We start from the raw sequence: 18,632 nt of genomic DNA, 5'->3' as shown, positions 1-18,632 counted from the left end.
CGCTGTCCGTTATAACATAGGCATCGAGGAAGGCACGTTAGATGGGGCAATATAACCCGTGCGAAGGCAAGGGTGGCATGACATATTCACGGGGTGGTGTTACAGTGCACATGGGCTAGAGAGTGTCATAGCATACGCACTAGCTGGTGGAATACAACACAGAGGTGTGTGGCACTCGGTGGGCACTGGTGGGTGTAACACAGCATTGGGCTCAGCCAGGAGCACGCTGTGACTCTCAAGTGAGGCTCGTCTCCTTTCCAGAGATTAAAATAAAAAGTATTACACATCCGGCGGTGGATGTGTGTTTTATTAACCGTGAGGGGGGTTTCTTGCATAGTTTGGTTGAATTTTTGTCGAATCCCCTTTGAATGGCTTGGTGTGCGTGTGTATTAAAGGTGCTCGTCAATAGCTACCCATCTTTGTATAAATAAACGACAAGGGTGTCTACTTGGAGAGTACCCACCGGCGGGGGCGCCGGGATTAGGCAGGGTAGGGCGTCAGACACGTCAGAGCTTCACTAGCGGTGTAAATACATTCCACGTGGATTCATTGTATGCATAGTCGCCTTTTAATGAATATCACGCAAATCGTCATGGTGATAGGTACATACGGTTTGTCCAGCATGTCCTAGGTGTTTCTATAAATATATATTTTTTTTAAATAATAAAAAACAAATGCCGGCCCCGGGTGATGGGGTCCCCGGGGCCATAAGTGGCCTGAGGAGGGGGGCAACGAAGCCCCCCTCCTAAAGAATTTTTTTAAAAAAAGGCCATGACCCGGGGGTTGGGGTCCCCGGGGCCGATTAAGGCCTTGGGAGGGCCAAATTAATTTTTTTCAACAAAAAAAATTAAGGTGCAGGCCCTGGGGGATGGGGTCCCCAGGGCCAATAAATTAGAAAAAGAAGGGGGGGCACACAGCCCTCCTTCTTAAAAGAATAAAATAAATAAAAGACCAGCATCGCGCCGGAGGCCACTCCCCCTCCTTGCAGCACTCTGCAAACGCGCCCCCTGACCAGTTGTAAGTTGGGGAATTAATTCCCCTTCAATACTGAGGGTCCCTGAGGGCCAACTAGCCCAACAGGTATCTCCAGTATGCGCCAGGGAGCTGCGTTGCAGACAGGTGTTCTGAGGCCACGCCCCTTTTTACACCTCTATGCAACGCAGCTCTGTGGCGCTTACTGGAGGTACCTAGTGGGCTAGTTTGACCCTAGGGACCCTTAGGATTCAAGGGACTTAATCTCTCAACTTAGAACGGCCACAGGGCGTGTTTACACAGTGGTGAAGGGAGAGGACGGGGCCTGAGGTGACATGTGCAAACACGCCCTGTGGCGCGTTTTAAGTTGGGGAAAAAATTCCCTTTCAATCCTGAGGGACCCTTGGGGCCAACTAGCCCACCAGGTGCTTCCAGTAAGCTCCACTGCTCTGCGTTGCAGAGAGGTGGTGCAGGCCGTGCCCCTTTTTACACCTCTCTGCAATGGCGCTTACTGGGCGTACCTAGTGGGCGATTTTGCCCCTAGGGACCCTCAGGATTCAAGGGGACTTAATCTCCCAACCTAAAAAATGGCCACAGGGCGTATTTACACAGTGGGGAAGGGAGGGGACGGGGCCTGAGGTGACGTGTGCAAACACGCCCTACGGCGCGTTTTAAGTTGGGGAAATAATTCCCCTTCAATCCTGAGGGACCCTGGGGGCCAACCAGCCCACCAGGTGCTTCCAGTAAGCGCCACTGCGCTTCGTTGCAGAGAGGTGGTCCAGGCCGTGCCACTTTTTACACCTCTCTGCAACGCAGCTCTGTGGCGCTTACTGGAGGTACCTAGTGGGCTAGTTGGACCCTAGGGACCCTCAGGATTCAAATGAACCTAATCTCCCAACTAAAAACGGCTACAGGGGTGTTTACACAGTGGTGAAGGGAGCGGACGGGGCCTGAGTTAACGTGTGCAAACAAGCCCTGTGGTGCGTTTTAAGTTGGGGAAATAATTCCCCTTCAATCCTGAGGGACCCTGGGGGCCAACCAGCCCACCAGGTGCTTCCAGTAAGTGCCACTGCGCTTCGTTGCAGAGAGGTGGTCTAGGCCGTGCCCCTTTTTACATCTCTCTGCAATACAGCTCTGTGGCACTTACTGGAGGTACCTAGTGGTCTAGTTGGACCCTAGGGACCCTCAGGATTCAAGGGGACTTAATCTCCCAACTTAAAACGGCTACAGGGCGTGTTTACACAGTGGGGAAGGGAGGGGACGGGGCCTGAGATGACGTGTGCAAACACGCCCTGTGGCGCGTTTTAAGAGGTAGGTTTAATCCCCTGCCCTATTATATACTAGGGGCTTACAGAGGAGGTCCTGCTAATCACAGGGGGACCCCAACGCATAGTGTTCCCTAGTGTATGTAGATGTTTTCACTGTATTCTGAGTGTCTTTTAACATAGCACTGGCTCTAGGACTGGTTATTCAGACTCAGTTACCACCAGTATCCGTCTGAAAAAGTTGAGGGTACAGGATGATTTTGCAACAAGGCTTCTTTCTGTTCTTCTGTTTGTTCTTTCTGCACGTTATATTTCTTCCTGCACTTTTCTTCGTCTTTGAGGACTTCTGTTGCTTCTTTCTGCATTTCTTTTTTTTCTTTCTGTGCGTTTTTTCTTCTTTCTTCACATGTCCTATCTCTGTAGGCATAGTTAGAAATTAGCATTTAAAAAACCTTTGAAATTCTCTGAAAAAAACATAGGTTTCAGGCACGTTATAGTTAGGAATTAGCACTTAAAAAACCTTAGAAATTCACTGAAAAAACCATAGGTTTCAGGGGCGTTATAGTTAGCTGGACTTTTCACTCGTACAAAACCATTGAAATTCCCCCGTTATAGTTAGTTCTGCTAACTATAACTCGCGCGCCCGCAATGCTCTGCTGATGACGTCACATATTACATCACTCATGACATGGTCAGTGACATCACTGATGACATCACGGATGACATCACTGATGACATCACTGATGACGTCATCCATGTGATAAATTACCACATCTTCTCACACCCTAATATAACCTTTGATACACCGACTCAAAATTTAAGAGTTCCATTCTCAAAACCATACATACTGCAATACCAATAACTACATACCCACTTATTAACTCTTAGGTCTACATACACCTCCACTCATTCACCTGTACAGTCACTCATACTTACAGTCACTCCATACAAAACTATCATATGCATTTATACACCTATATAGACACTCACACACTACCAATCATCCATAGAGGTACTCTCACCCCTACTCAGTCATGCAAATAATCACACTCCCGTTTACTCACCTATGCGGTTATACACACTCAAGTTCACTTACTCATAAAAATAGTATCACATTCTTACGCTCTTATAGAATCATTGATACAAGCACACACTCATCCATACAGTCACTCTCACAATCACACACTCTCACATCTACCCACTTATATACTCTTACACGCATATAAACTGCCTTTCACGTATGTAGTTAGTCACAAATGTACCACTGAGATATACATTCAATCCCTAACACACCCATACATACACTCACTCAACCGTACAGTCCATCACAGATGCACTTTTAAAACCATGCACCCATAGAATCACCCACTCACACATCTATGCATAGAGTCACACACACCCTACCCACACAAACACTCAGGAACCCGTACAGATACTGAGACAAGCAATCAATAACTCATATAGACACTTATATAGGTATTCACAAAACCATGCCGCCACTTATACACCAACATACAGACACATACAAATATTTACACAGATTAGTCACTAGTCTACAGTAAGATACATTTAATGACTCACTTATAGAGTCAGTTACGCACCACAGAAAATCATCCATTTACACACGTGTACACCCACTCATTCTTCAACAGGCCTTTCCCTATATATATTAAACATATTCAAATTGTTCAGAAACACATACTCAATGGATGATGTCATCAGTGATGTCATTTGAGATGTCATCAGTGATGTCATGAGTGATGTCACTGACCATGTCATGATTGATGTAATATGTGACGTCATCAGCAGTGGATTGCGGGCGCGCGAGTTATAGTTAGCTGAACTAACTATAACGGGGGAATTTCATTGGTTTTTTACGAGTGAAATCCCCAGCTAAGTATAACATGTGTGAAACCTATGGTTTTTTCAGTGAATTTATATATATATATATAGAATATTAGGGCTATAGTCGTTCATTAGATCTCTGTGGTGAAGCTACGGTAGAACTCTGGAGAATGAACTGACAGACTTCACATTAGAATTCACCTCAGTTCCTAAAATTAGTATGGAGCCACCAGCAAATATTGTGGCTAAAATCTGTTATCATCGTTTATGTCTTTTTTTTTTTGTGATCCTCAAAACTAGGAATTCACTACAATGCTTTTCAAAGGGACAAAAATGGTTGGTGCTTATCAACCCAAAAAATCGAACATGTATGATTATTGCAACCTTCCACCTGAGTAATCAGTAGAAAAAAACACACCAGCTAATAAGCAATTAAGTGAACTTCACCCCAAACTCTAAGGGTCTGGTTTACAATAGCTGTACTATCTAAGGCAAGGGAACTTGCAGGCAGTTATTGACTAGGGTGGAGCAGAGCCTTCAACTTTGCCTCGGGACCCTCTGACTCCACTCCTGTTAATAACTAACTCAGTGTGCCCTCCCTCATGGATAATATTGTGTAATACCCTGAACCACTCCCTTGTCTTTTGCTGAGCTCTCAACAAACCAAATTGCTAATATAGTCACATGTTCTTAAGTAAATCTTTTTGCATTTGCCCTGATCAAGTAGATGAAAAGTGAGTTTGGGCTCAATGTGCATGCGTCTCTCTGCCTCTTTGTTGACCATGCCATTGGACAGAAGAAGACGATGTTGTGCTCATTAGAATGTTTGCAAAAATGGAACAGTATGCATTGCAGCCAGCAGCAAAGACTTCAATGCAGGACAACACAGCCCGCATTAAACTGGTGAGGTTTATTAAAAAAGAAAATACATTTTTATACATTCATGCATCCTATGTCTTTCAGGTCTACCATTATTTGAATAAAATGAAACTGATTCTTTATACAGAGATGCAAGGTTTAAGAGCATCAATATTCATATCCAGTAGATGGCCAAATACTTTGCCCATGTTGTTGGTGATCAATCTTGTATTTAGTTTGAGAAATGGCTTGTGGGGGAGGCGGGGGGGTGGTTTACAGATTGAGAGGTTTGAGGATGTGTAATTCAGATCCACATCCTAGGATAGGTGCAATATTGCTGCCACCTAAGCCTATGCTTAAGTATTAAACCAGGCAGGATCTAGGATGCAGCAGGGCAGTCACTAAGTCTACCAGTCACTCTAAGATTTTGGAAGATGAAAATTCATTTTTGGTGAGTTACAGGGCATTTTCAGATACACCCAAGTAACATCACAGAATAAAATATCATCATTAAAATAGATATACTATTTCCTATTTTTTAAATATTATTAATGCTACTTCTAGTAATAATTTTTTTTTTTTTAAACATCATAAAGGAATGGAGACCTTCCACATTTTTATGTTACAAAGATAAACTAATCTATACTGACAGATTACTCAACCACACTGTTATTAATTGATGCCCTCATACAGAAACAAGAGTTAAAGTAGATGCATACACGGTTAGATTATATAATGACATCAATAAGAAATTTTTAAAAAAGCTCAACATAATCTACAAAACTCTCAAAATGGCGATACCCATTAGGTAGCAACAGCTGAAGGAAAGAGTGTGGATAGGAGGATATGGGGCAACTGGTGGAAGGGTAGGACATCAGCTCAGAGAGGCTCAGACATGAAAGATCATAGGCACCTGGTAGTTTTGTATTGGAAAGGTTTTAAAACCCATACTCCTCGTTTCAATTTATGAATAAAGTATCTGCTGAAGTTCCAATTTGGTCATGAAGTCTCTACAGTTGCTCCATTCTAGAGTGCATATATAAACTATGGTAGGAATAAAACTCTGGAGAGGTTAGGTAATCATGGAGGATTATTGGTCCTTAATATCTACACACAAAGCATATTCCCACATTGGCTCAAATATTGGTTACATTTATTTCAATGGCAATCATTATGATGGAATGATATTATATATAGATATTCAGCTATATTCTAGCTACTCTAATTGATGCTTAGAAAGAAACAATGATTAATAAGAATTTATAAATACCCACTATGCCATTGTATGTCAGTGCTGATTATGCTATAGAAATGTGTGCCATAAATTTGCGTTTTCTCACATATTTGAAGACCTAGCATCCATCAGTGTTCCCTACGAAACTCACACCCACTCCCTGTGGTGGATATGTAAAATCTGAAAGCTCCTTTCATCTGAAGCTATTGGTTAAGCCTGGATTGAAAATGGTAATTAAGTTAGCAAGGAATTTACTTTTGAGTAAGTAAATATGTCAGATGCAGGGTGGTACTGAAGCATACTAATCTAGGGCACTAGACAACCCCAGGCAGACCAACACAGCTTTGTTTAGCTTAAGGAATAAGATGCTTGGGAGCACTTGATTGATTGATTGAATACACAGAAAATGGGGTGGTGAAGAAAGAAGGGGCCAACTATAGCCAGCAGGGGCGTAGATTCAGGGAGGGGGGCTGTTTGAAGTGTTACACCCCCGCCCCCGATAAATGTATTTTTTAATAAATAGATGGGTACAGAAACTTTCAGTCGTGAAAGGTAAGGTGTCTCTTATATTTCACCTGGGATTTTTAAATGCTCACTCAGAAAATTACACACACACACACTCTCATCTCTATTTTGAAGGTCTTAAAGCATGGTTATTTGACAAAATACTGTGTTTTAAGTATCCCCTAATGATCCTCACTCCTTTCCTTTTCTATTGCCCACAAAGCCTCCCCTCATGCGCTGCTCCTCATAAAATTATTAACATGATATGCCAGCATGGTTGTCAGAAAATCTGAAGCTCCCCCCCCCCATTCTTAATGACCAAGCTATGCGCCTGATAGCCAGGAGATCCTTGTGTCCCTAACTACTTGCATATCCACAAAGTACAAAAATCTTACTCACAAATGTGGCAAGGGATTTAGACACCGAATAATTTGCTTAAATATTTAAATGTGTGTGGTTCTGAATGAACATTTAAAGTTTCTACAACGTTTTCCTTCAATTTAGAGTATCGATCGGGATCAAAGGGGATCCACAGCCAAGACTCCCTTGCATCTCCTGAACTGTCTGATTATACAGATGATGATGTTAAGAAGCCATCCACAAAGTTGTCCAAAGAGAAGTTGATCAGCCACCAAGAAGATGAAGAGTCTGGTTGCTATATTCAAATAAAAGGTACGATGCTGGAAATGTTTCCTTCACTGTAGCAATTGATGGCCTTATCTTGATTAATAATAAAGTTAAAGATTTCTAGAAGCAATGTAACATTTTCCAGACCTTCAGTCAATAAATCTTAGTTGAGATATCACGTCATGGTTAGAGATGTTGCTGAGTTTTAAACAGCAGATTTTTTTAAGTCAATTTGCATTATACATATACTTCAAAATTTGTTTTTAGGTCAATGACAGGTTCAGATTTGTGTCATTGACTCAGATGTTTTCAAATAGTGTGATGTTAACACCTTGCTAAGAGAGTAGCCTTTTTACATCTTACTGGGTTTATGTGATGGAAGGCATTTTATAAGAATTGTAATATTCGGATACTCTTCACTGATTTTGGCCTAGCTCAGAATCTTGTATACAACATGTCAGAAATGTAAATTAGGCTGCAGCGATGTCTTTATCATATAGAAACAAAACAGCACCTCTAGATACTCCCTTATTGTTCATACTGGGTATAACTCCAACTATTCTTAATTGTACATATTATAGAGCCATATTATAACACATACCACATGTGTGTGAATTCTCATTAATTTTTCTTTCTACATTAATGATCACAGTGAATCACTTTTTCTTTTTTGTGAAATATCAAATTCTTATTGCATAAATAGCAAACAATTCATTAGAACAATTGATTTAACGTTTCTCACCTACCCAATATCACTCACTGCTCATACCACATACTCACCAGACTCTTTCTCGTACAAACCGCTTCATTAAAAACATCCATACATAAGCAAAAGTTCTCCGGATTTCTATAGATCTATGAAAATCCAATTTTGTTTTAATAATTCATAGTATCACTAATTCGGGAACATTTATATTTAATCCAGAAAGGTTTATGAGTCCATTTTGATCAACAGCAAATATACCAATCTCGTTTTTAATCAGCAATCCTTTTGCCTTTTATATTTAGTCCAAAGAGACTTAGAATTCGATTTTAATCTGCAAGGTATACACCAACTTCATTTTTAGTCAGCAACCAATTTGCAGACGCGCGTTTCAGTGAAAAACTTGATAATGGTAACACCTTCTTCAGGGCGTCAATAATAAAAGGAACAGTTAAAATCATGAGCAGGCAGGGAGGGTGTGGTATGTATATGGTATGAGCAGTAAGTGATATTGGGTAGGTGAGAAACTTTCAATCAATTGTTCTAATGAATTGCTTGTTATTTATGCAATAAGAATTTAATATTTCGCAAAATAGAAAAAAAGAAAAAAGTGATTCTCTGTGATCATTAATGAAGGAATAAAAATGAATGAGAATTCACACACATGTGGTATGTATTATAATATGGCCATATAATATGAACAATTAAGAATAGTTGGAGTTATACCCAGTATTAACAATTAAGGAGTATCTAGAAGTGTTGTTTTGTTTCTATATATGGCTTCCCCTGGTTCCTCGCTCCCTATCCATTTTCAGGGGCCCTTTGTTTTTGAGTGCGATGTCTTCATTGGCCACGGTAAATATGGAGCCAATCTTAGGAGTCTTAAGTGTCTATACACTATTACCTAATTTGGAAAAAAGGCTGGCTACTGGACTTTAAAAGGACCAGTCAGAATAGCAAATTGAACATTTATGACACAGCATGTTTAAAACGTGATAGGTTACAAGCAAAGGAAATTATTTACCTTTAGATCCAAGATACTCTACTTCTCGGGTCTTCTCTAACCATGCCCCCAATTTATGGAACTTCTTACCTGTATCCATAAGACCAATAAACTCTTTCGGTACCTCAGTCACCCTGTACCAGTTTCAAGAATAGTCAACCCAGTTCAGAAAGTGGTTGGGGAAATGCCTTCTGTTTGGTAACAAATAAGAACTAAAACCAACTATTCAAACAAACTTCCGCGGGGGTGTAACATTGTAGTTTAGGAATGTGGTCTGGGGGAGTCGGTTCGTACGAAGTGTGGGTGAGGGGGAGCTCTGGTTATTCCCTGCCAAGTTTATGGCCAGGATGCTATGCGCTACACATTGTGGGGTTGCACGAGAGGGGCCTGAGGGGGCAATATTGGTAAGTGTAGAGTACCCCGTCCTTCTTCACCTACACAGACCCTGCAATACCTAACTCCAGTGTTCTCCCTATGTACGGGCGTTCCACAAGGAGTGGCATGCACATTAGGATCCTAAGCCACATCAGTGCTGTCCTACTCAGACCTATTTCTATCCTCGCTCCACTCTTCACTCCTATGTACTTGCGCTGGGTGTTGCCAGCCATCTAGGACCTCCTTCCACTTTTCTGCTATGGGACGGTGTCTCAATCCTTTTGAATTTTACCAAATTAGGACTCTGCCCCTGCCCCAGCCCAGTAAATTACATCCCGTTTCCAGGTCCCTATCACAGGCCCATTGGCGGCTTTCCAGGTCATTGCTATCCTCCTCTTGGCTACGGCCAGGGACAGATCAATAAACTTATTTCCGGTTTAGGCGGTCCTGGAAAAAGCCCCAGGAAGCATACTTCGATCTTGGAGTCAAGTGTGCGCCGCAATGACGTCCTTATCATTGTTAGCACTTCGTCCCAAAATAGACGCATCATGGCACAGGCCCAGGTCATGTGTGTAAAGTCTGCATCACTATAATTACATCTCGGACATCTACATACTTCAATACCGTAGGTGACTTGGAGTCTATGGGGAGTCATATCAGTCATATGCATGAAGTTGAACTGTATATATGTCACCCTCATACTTCGGGATACCTTCTTAGGGGATGCTAGAATTCTACCCCATTCCAAGTCAGTAAGGTCTTTGTCTAAAACCATCTCCCATCGTCTCCGCAGTTTTTGTAAGGGAGTGAGGGATATTCCAATGAATGTGGTATAGAACCACTTGACCTGGTGCCCAGCCGTACCGAAAGTGAGCAAAGAGTGTAACAACACATACGTCTCGGTTTCTTCCCAGCCCTTCCCCTACAGTTCCCTGAACGTGCGAACCAGAACCTAGTGATGCTGGAACTGCCCAGGTGGGAGGCCACAGCCTTTGACCAGATCCTCGAAGGGGGCCAGAACTTTCTCCTGATAGCAGTCCCCAACCTTCTCCAGCCCTGCCTCCATCTAAACTGTAATTTGTTCTGCTATAAATATTGACCGCGGGTCGCCATGAGGCAAACTGACCAAGGGCAGCACCGGTGCATACCGAAGGTTCCCGGCCATTTTGGTTATACAGCGTTTCCAGGACTGCAGGGCCTTAGTCTGTAATAGTGACCAATAAGGGCCTACCACTGTTGGATCAAGCAACTTATCTATTATTAAGTTGGGGTGGATTCCAGGCTCCATCAGATACGTTCCCTCTGGGTTCACTCCCTCCAACCACTGCACTAGCCATTGCATCTGAGGGGCCAGGAAATAGAGCTCGAAATTTGGCAACCTTAGGCCACCCTGTGCAATGGGGAGCCTTAGTATCCCCAATGAGACACTCAGCCGCCCATCTCCCCAAATTAGATCCCACAACAGGGAGTACAATTGTTGGAACCATTCAGTAGAAACTGAGATCGGAAGATTGATGAAAAAATACAACAGGCACGGCAGCATAGCCATTTTATCTAGGGAAACTCGGGCCATAATAGGTAGCCGTAGTGAGCACAAAAAGGAATGCAGAACCTAGGGGACCGAAGAGCTCTGTCCAGATTACCCTCTCTCAAATCATAAAGAGAATGAAAGATATGGATATCCAGATTCTTGAAGGTGGAATGTGCCCAATTAAGATCCACAGGGAAATCCTGGGGTCGGGATAGGGCTCCAGCCACAGTCAAAAAGGTAAGTCTTGTTTTTGTTAACCCTTAAACCCGACAGAAGCTCAAACCATCCCAGGAGGCCCAGCGCCATGTCAGAGCCCGCCACGGCGTCCTTCAGATAAATCAGGAAGTCATCTGCATATAGGGAAATTACATGGTCACATCCGTCACACCCATCCCCTCATCCCCCTATCGGAACAGTGCGGCCAGTGGCTCGATCGCCAGGGCAAATAAAAGGGGCGACAGATGGCAACCATGCCTCAGAGTGGTACAACACAAGTACAATCTGCGTACGTTGAAGGAGGTATTTGGGGATGGGATAAACCGATTTTGGTTAGTGTGGATTAGGCTGGGCATATAGGGAAGCAAACAGAGCGCCAAGATCTTACTAAGAGTCCTAACATCTATGTTGAGCATGGAATACGGTCTGTAATCCACGACCCGGGCTCCTAGGACTGTCGTTTTGGGAAGCAGAATCACACGTGCATCCCTTGTGGACTCAGGGAGCCGCCCAAGTCTCAAAGATTCTGCAGAGAGAGTCACTAGTCGGGGTGCCAGCATACATCGAGTAGAATTCTGCAGGAAGTCCATCCATTCCCGGTGTTTTACCCGTGGCCATGTTGGTAATGGCCTTGCGAACCTCCTGTAACATCAGTAGACCTCCCAACGTCTCCTGTGCCTGTCTATCCAGCACCCGGAGCTGCAGTGGAGTCAAAAAGACCCCAAGCTCCACTTGAGTAACCACTTGAGGCATTTATCGCTTCCGGATCATAAATAGATGTGCCAGTCCCAGACCAGACATAAGTGATCGGAGACCCTCGGACCTGCGGTTTAATCAGCCGTGCCAACAGGTGGCCGGGCCTTCCTTCCCCTTTCTGCAACTTGGTGGGGTATTTCTTATAGTCATGGCATCTTAACCGCTCAAGCGCATCATTGTAGAGTGCCAGTGTTTCCCGCAGGTGTATCAAAGTAGACTTCCAGTCCCTGTGTGTTATCCAGTTTGTGCAGTTCACCCTCCAAGTCCTCCATCTCACCGTGGAGCTCTCTATGCACCCCTATCGACTGTCCCAGGCAGTGTCCACATACCACCACTTTAAAATTAAACGCCTCCCACTCCACCAGTGCCGTGGACGCTGTTTGCGCATAGTTAGAAAAATAAATATCAATAAAGGTGCCCAGGGTCTCTCTGAAGTAGACAACTCCCAGCATTCAGTTATTGAGTCTCCACAAGGTAATCAGTGGTTATCAGGGGGCGCCTCCCAAGGGTTGGTGGGTCATCAGTAATGGGCTATGGTCTGAAGGTGTACCCAGATACTCAGTATGTGTGACAGTACCGCTAAAGCTAAGGGAGCATAAGAAGGCATCCAGCCTAGTATGTAAATGGGGTATGGGGTATGGGCGAGTAAAAGGAATAGTCCCTACCCTCTGTGTGTTGTAACCTCCAGCCCCCAGTGTTTCATTCAGTCCTGAAATCCCGCTGCCATACGGTGGGCCTGGGCCCCAGGCAGGGGTGGGGGGTGAGAATGGTCACACAATTGAAATCACCCCAAGTATCATGGTCTCCGTTGTCAGGTCAGCACTATGGGCTGAGAGATTGTGGAGGAGAGTCACCTGGTCTTGGTTAGGGGTGTACACACTACCAATTAGTAATATCTTGGCCAGACAATCTCCCAGTTAGCAGCACCTATCTGCCCTCCTTATCTATCAGGGTACGTACTGGTTCTAAGGAGACTCCCACCTGTATCCAGATTAACACACCCCAGGCATATGCTGAAAAAGAGATTGCACATATCTGCCACCTCCATCTTCTACGTAGTTTCTCCACCTCTCCTCGCAGGAGATGTGTCTCCTGTAGGAGGGCGATCTGCACACCCTGCCATCTCAGGTATCTATGCACATTTTGCCTTTTAACTGCTGAGCCCATCCACCTTATATTCCACTTCAGAAACTTCAATGTGTGGTGTGCCGATGCCATGGCCAAAAACGTACTTCCATATACTGCCCTTCTACTTACCTCCACCCATCCTGCCCCCAGATAAGAGATCCATTACCACACCTGAAATCAAAACAAACCAAACCAAAAAAAATAAAACACATTCATCAACTCCCCAATACCAGAACAGCCTGACAGCGGCCAGCCACCCAAACTGTTGATAAACCATAAGTCTCAGTAGAGGAACCAGACTAACCAAAGGAGTGGTCCTTAAAGGGGGAAAGGCCTAGCTCTAAAGGAACAATCTCCGTCTCAGACTTCGATGAGGCCCAGCCAGACCATATACCAGCTCAGTAGGGTGCAGCCCATCATGATGGGGACAGGCACCATTCATGCTTGATCTATTTTTTAAATAATTTAATCTGCAGTCCCTGGCGTAACTATCGGTAGGGAGACACTATGTGCATGGGATGAGTTTGAGTCCGACACCTCAGTCTCTTTCACTGAATTGGAGCCAGCCTCAGAGATAGTGTCCCTGTCTATGATGATCTGCAGCCCTTTCCTTCTCGGTTTGGGATGGGCTTGGTTTTTTCAGCAGGCCCCGTTTGGACCTCTTTCAGGATCTCTTCCTAAGTCCCGGAGCCCAAAGCGCTGTGGCGGGCTCTGCCCCTTTGTGGTGGGCCTCCAGACTTGTAGGCATCTAGCCATTCCAGTGCTTTCTTGGGATCTTCACAGAAATGTGTCTTAGTAATGAGTATTGTAGTCCTGCTTCTCGTAGGGCTTTCTTAACTTCAAATAATGAGGCTTGTCTCTGTTGTACTTCAATTGTGTATTCAGGTAATATCGGGAACTTGCTGTTGTCTACTACAAATGGGCCGACAGTCCTTGCTCTTTGCAATAGTATGTCTCTCTCTTTGTAATGCAGATGTTTTGCTATGACCGGTTGTGGGGGGGGCATCCCGGCGCCGAGGGATGAGCCTGGACACGGTGATTCCTCTCGAGAGTGTAGAATGTCAACAAGCCCTCTGGTGCGACCGCTGTGCGAAGCCACGGCTCAAGGAAGACAATCATGTCCCTGCCCTCCACCCCGTCAGGCACTCAGGCAGGCCCACCCCCTAATGGTAATCCCTTCTATTCCTTCTATTACATCCTTCTGCATCTTCAGCCCTCTGTTCTAGTGTGCTGACCTTATCATAGAGCTCTGCAACTTGAAGCGACGTTGCTTGTTGTGCTGAGTGGAGATCAGCAAACGAGGACTCCGCTACTTTCACCCTCTCCGCTAGCTTATGGTGCTCTGCTCTGAGGAGCCCCAGCCCCACTGACACAGTGCTAATGTCTTGATGCAAAGTTGCTTTAGTGTCAGCAATAGCATCCATCCAATGTTTTGGTTAGCTGTTGTTGCACTGGGTCTAACGGGACCGACGATTCCGATTTCCCTTGTTTCTGCTCCAGGGGATCTGGAGGTGTTCCTGTTAATTTCACTCTGGCCTTACCCATCCCGGCCCACAGCATGGTCCCAGCGACGGCAATCATGATCTTGTCCACAGGTCACCACTCTCCTGAGTATTGCTTCAGTTAAGAGGGGCCTCAGAACTAGAATTCCACAAATTGCACCAGAGGCACCTCTATGTGCCCGTGCTCCGGTAAGGCGGTGGTCAACCCCCTTTGTTAACCAACAACCGTGGGGGCCCAGACCACCACATGCAGCCCGACCCTGCAAGCACAGCGCAGCAGAGGGGCAATTCAGGAGTTTTCCTAGTGGACCAGTCCTTCAGGACAGTCCAGGGCCCCTGTGGGTTGCGGGCAGCACTGTCAGGCCCTGGGTCAGCATGCAACAGCAAGCGGGAGGAGGCCATATCCGCCGAAGGAGGAGGTGAGGCCGGGAGATCACCTCCACCAGCTAGGCTTCCACTGGCCCACAAGCTGGGCCCCATATGGGCACATCTCCACTATGTCATGGAGCCAGCAGTGTCTCTATCTGGCCGCGGGAGTCAACACAGCTCTAGGCAGGCCGACCCCCCATGCCTCTCCCCAGACACGGTTGAGGCTCATCGCCCATCGCAGGGCGCAGGTTGAGGTCTCCCGCAGGAGAGGAGAGAGACACGGGTGGCAGGCCAAGCCACACCAAGTATTGTGCCTCCCACCGGGCCACGAACCAGGCCTCTGCTGCTCCCAGCCACGCCAAACACCACCTCACTGCCTTCCTCCTAGACAAGGGCAAGCCGGCATTCAGTCCACAGGCCCTCCCAGGACTGTGTCAAGTCGCATCACTCCTCTGCCTCTACTCGCCACAGCACTGAAGCCGTCCAGGACACTCAATCTGTCAGCAAACTTCCCAGTGCGGAAGCGCTGCCCTCACCTCAGGGCCGTAAGCTCTTTTTGGCAATTCGGGTAGCACCAGGGGGCCTCCAACGTCAAGCGGGCCAATCGACTCGCAGAGTCCCAAGGCCACCCAGGCTACGCAGGTCAGGAGACCGGGGCCGCCATCTTGTGATCACGAACCGGCTGCTCAACTCTCCAGTCTCTGGCAATCCTGTCTCCCCGCTACTCTCAGGCACCCCGCACCTCTTGTGTTTCCCCCTATCTGGGGACACATTCCACTCTCTGCAGCGGGACGGGCCTGTGCTGGAAATTGCAGGATTGAAGACTTGGCCGGTCAGAGAAGCAGGAAGTTCACGTGTCTGCCATCATTGGCTACCAAGCCACACCCCCCACTCAATTTTCTGTTGCTTATTGCTATATTTGGGTGTTAAACTAATGCCCAGGCAGTGTTAAACAGTTTCAAAATGACAAAATAATGAAGTAATACTATCACAAAATGTGCTGCATTACGCTGCATAATTTGCCTATTCATGCTGCATAATTTACTGAAACCTGACGTATAATTTGGCCCGCCCCTGTTGCCTAGTTCCAGTGTTCCTGACTATAGTTGAGCTATTGTATTTACTGAATCTCTTTCTCAATAACTGATCTTGATAAGTTGTTTCAAAAGAGGTGAATGGGGACAAATTAAATTCTAGCTCTGGGAATGTTGTTTAAAGAAGTAGCACAAGATAATCTAAGGGGCATTATACTAAATTGAATCTGTTTTAAACAGTCCCATTTTGATTCTAGAACTACTCCTTTAATGTTTGTGCTAATGATTATGTGATGCTCCCAAACCTTGTTATCTATTGTATTCTGAAATAACTTTCTTGTGGGGTTCATTGATTCCTTAAGGCCATGTCTTTACCAACATGAAATTAAATAAATAGATTTTCCAGAAAATACATTTAGACCATGTTAGAGAGAGGCAGTAGCCTCCCTCTGCCAAGGTACTGTCACTTGGCCACCGATTGGAAGGCAGTGGTAGAGATGGGAAGCCACGACCAGATGACATTTTCCCTGCCACATCAAGATCAGGTGAGAGCACTCAATACCCCATTTTGTTACGGCCTTGTGGGCACAGGGATATTGGAAATGGGGTGAGGAGTTTCAATCCTTTAATGATTAAACCTCACAAACTACACCAATATCTGCTTAGATCTGCCTTGCAGTAATTTCATGCTACTGAAGACACAGTGATGAAGGAATTTATGAGTCTTGTTCAGACTGCTAATTGATTTGTTAGTAGTAATATTAGCAAAAAAGGTCAGCACTTTTCAGCCATAGAGCAACATCTCAAGTTTCACAATGATAGGCTTGTTCTAAAGGCAAACCAATACTTTATACCAAAAGCATCCACAGACTTCAACTTGAAGCTATGAGTTGGGATGGCTACTTTTTCCAGCATTTGACAGTCAATGTAGAAAAATCTTTACATGCGAAGGGGTGGTGTAAGTTCTGATTGCTACCTTCACCAACTGTCACTTCTGTAAGACCTTTTTATTATGCTTTTGGAGCGCACTGTAACAGTGGGATGAAAAACATGCTTCAAAATATTTGTAAGTCCTCAATGTGGAAATACTGTCATATCCTCTCTCAACACTACTTCAGGATATCCAAGCTAGATCAGAGATGGCTAGGATTGATGACAGGCAGTGATGTTATGAAATCTTTTCAGTGAAGGCAAACATCATTCCTACCTTGCACTACTATGTCTGTAATCAGTGGTGTAACGAAACTTGAGGGGGCCCCCCTGCAAAGCACATGGAGGGGGCCCCGCTCCCTCGGCGGCGCGGCCCACCATCTACCATTTTGCCCTACTGTTGCAGGGATTCTGCTTATACACAGAACTATGCGTAGAACCCCAGGACCTCAGTGAGTTGTGGTGTACCAGAAACTTACCTCAGAACCCAGAACCCAGTATCCGGCTAGCATAAGTGTCCCATTCGTTATCCGAGATTTAGCTCGGCGGTCCCAATGAAAAGACAACCCAGAACACGCGACTCAGTACATACTCAGGAATGGTGGGAATCGGAAATACCTGTTCGTATATTATTCTCACATCAGTCCACAACAAGAATCAACAGAGACACGGTGAAAATAAAAAGAGTTTATTTTTATAGACCACGTGTCCTAATATGCAGTACTTTGGCTAATACAAGCAGACAAATGATTAAAATCAAAACCATTAACATAGTTACAATTCCATAGAATATAAAAGGGGTGATCATGTTATAATGACAGTGGATACTACCACTTTCCCTTTACTAAGAAGCTAATATTATTATTAGTCTAACAGAAGGTCTCTTAGGCTTGAATAGGGGACCCCATACCTCAAAGATCAGCTTAGTGAAATCACATCACAGGAGCATCAGGAGACTTCTCGCAGGAAGGCTCGTCTTCGGTCTGAATAATAAACATGATGTCCGTGATATTAAAAGCACCAACTTTCAGGTATGTGCAGCTGCTCGTGTGTTATGACTAAATAGTGGGTCGATCAACCTAGAGTGGAAAACATGCATTGTCTAACAACTCAGACTGTTTGTCACATCGTGTGCAGACCAAGGTCGCTTCGCAGAGCTCGGGATGGTAACAACAGATTGCTCTCGTGTGAGGCAAAACTCGAGTCAGCAGTTTGTTTAAGCCAAAACATGTAAACGCAGTGTCGTGTGCAAAAGCAGCAAGATGGCTTTCTAACTTCTAACGTGGTTATGCTAACTTAACAATGTATGTACGTATTAAGGGAGTCCTTACTCCCAAACGTGACGTGGGAGGTGAAAAAAATGGAAAAAAAAACGCCTCACCGGGCAGAAATGCAGAAGTTTAAGGACAGTTCAAGACACGTGAGGAAAAAAGTGTGGACGAAAGTTCACTCAATCCATAAAAGTATATGCAGCATATGTGGCCACTGCTTCCAGCAGAAAATCATTGGCACGGCCACTGAAGGTTTCAGCCATCCAGTTAAGTAAAGAAAAGGAACATACGTGTTCTTCTATCAGCGGAGCCTCTAGCACCATCAAAGGGCAACCAGCGTGTACTTCCAAGTAACTCATATTCAAGAAGTCATATGCCGCTCTCACGATGTCCCAATTACCCAGGATACCATGTGCCGCACCGCAGGCCATAATCCGAACACCAGAACAGGCAGACTCGTGAGACACTAAGGGCCTCATCAGTCGATCAAAATCCGGGTCCGGAGACAC

General features: G+C 45.0%; 1 protein-coding gene across 1 annotated transcript in view; it reads left to right on the top strand.

Annotated features, from left to right (window-relative positions):
• The window catches only part of SPMAP2L (sperm microtubule associated protein 2 like), a 546,678-nt gene that overhangs the window by 152,272 nt on the left and 375,774 nt on the right, over positions 1 to 18,632 (top strand). The window contains 1 exon segment of the mRNA XM_085643206.1: positions 7,183 to 7,350. Within this exon segment, the coding sequence (XP_085499332.1) occupies positions 7,183 to 7,350 (168 nt within the window).

Source organism: Triturus cristatus, chromosome 2_2 (assembly GCF_964204655.1).
Source record: "Triturus cristatus chromosome 2_2, aTriCri1.1, whole genome shotgun sequence".
NCBI lineage: Eukaryota > Metazoa > Chordata > Amphibia > Caudata > Salamandridae > Triturus > Triturus cristatus.
This window is presented reverse-complemented; position numbering and strand designations above follow the sequence as displayed.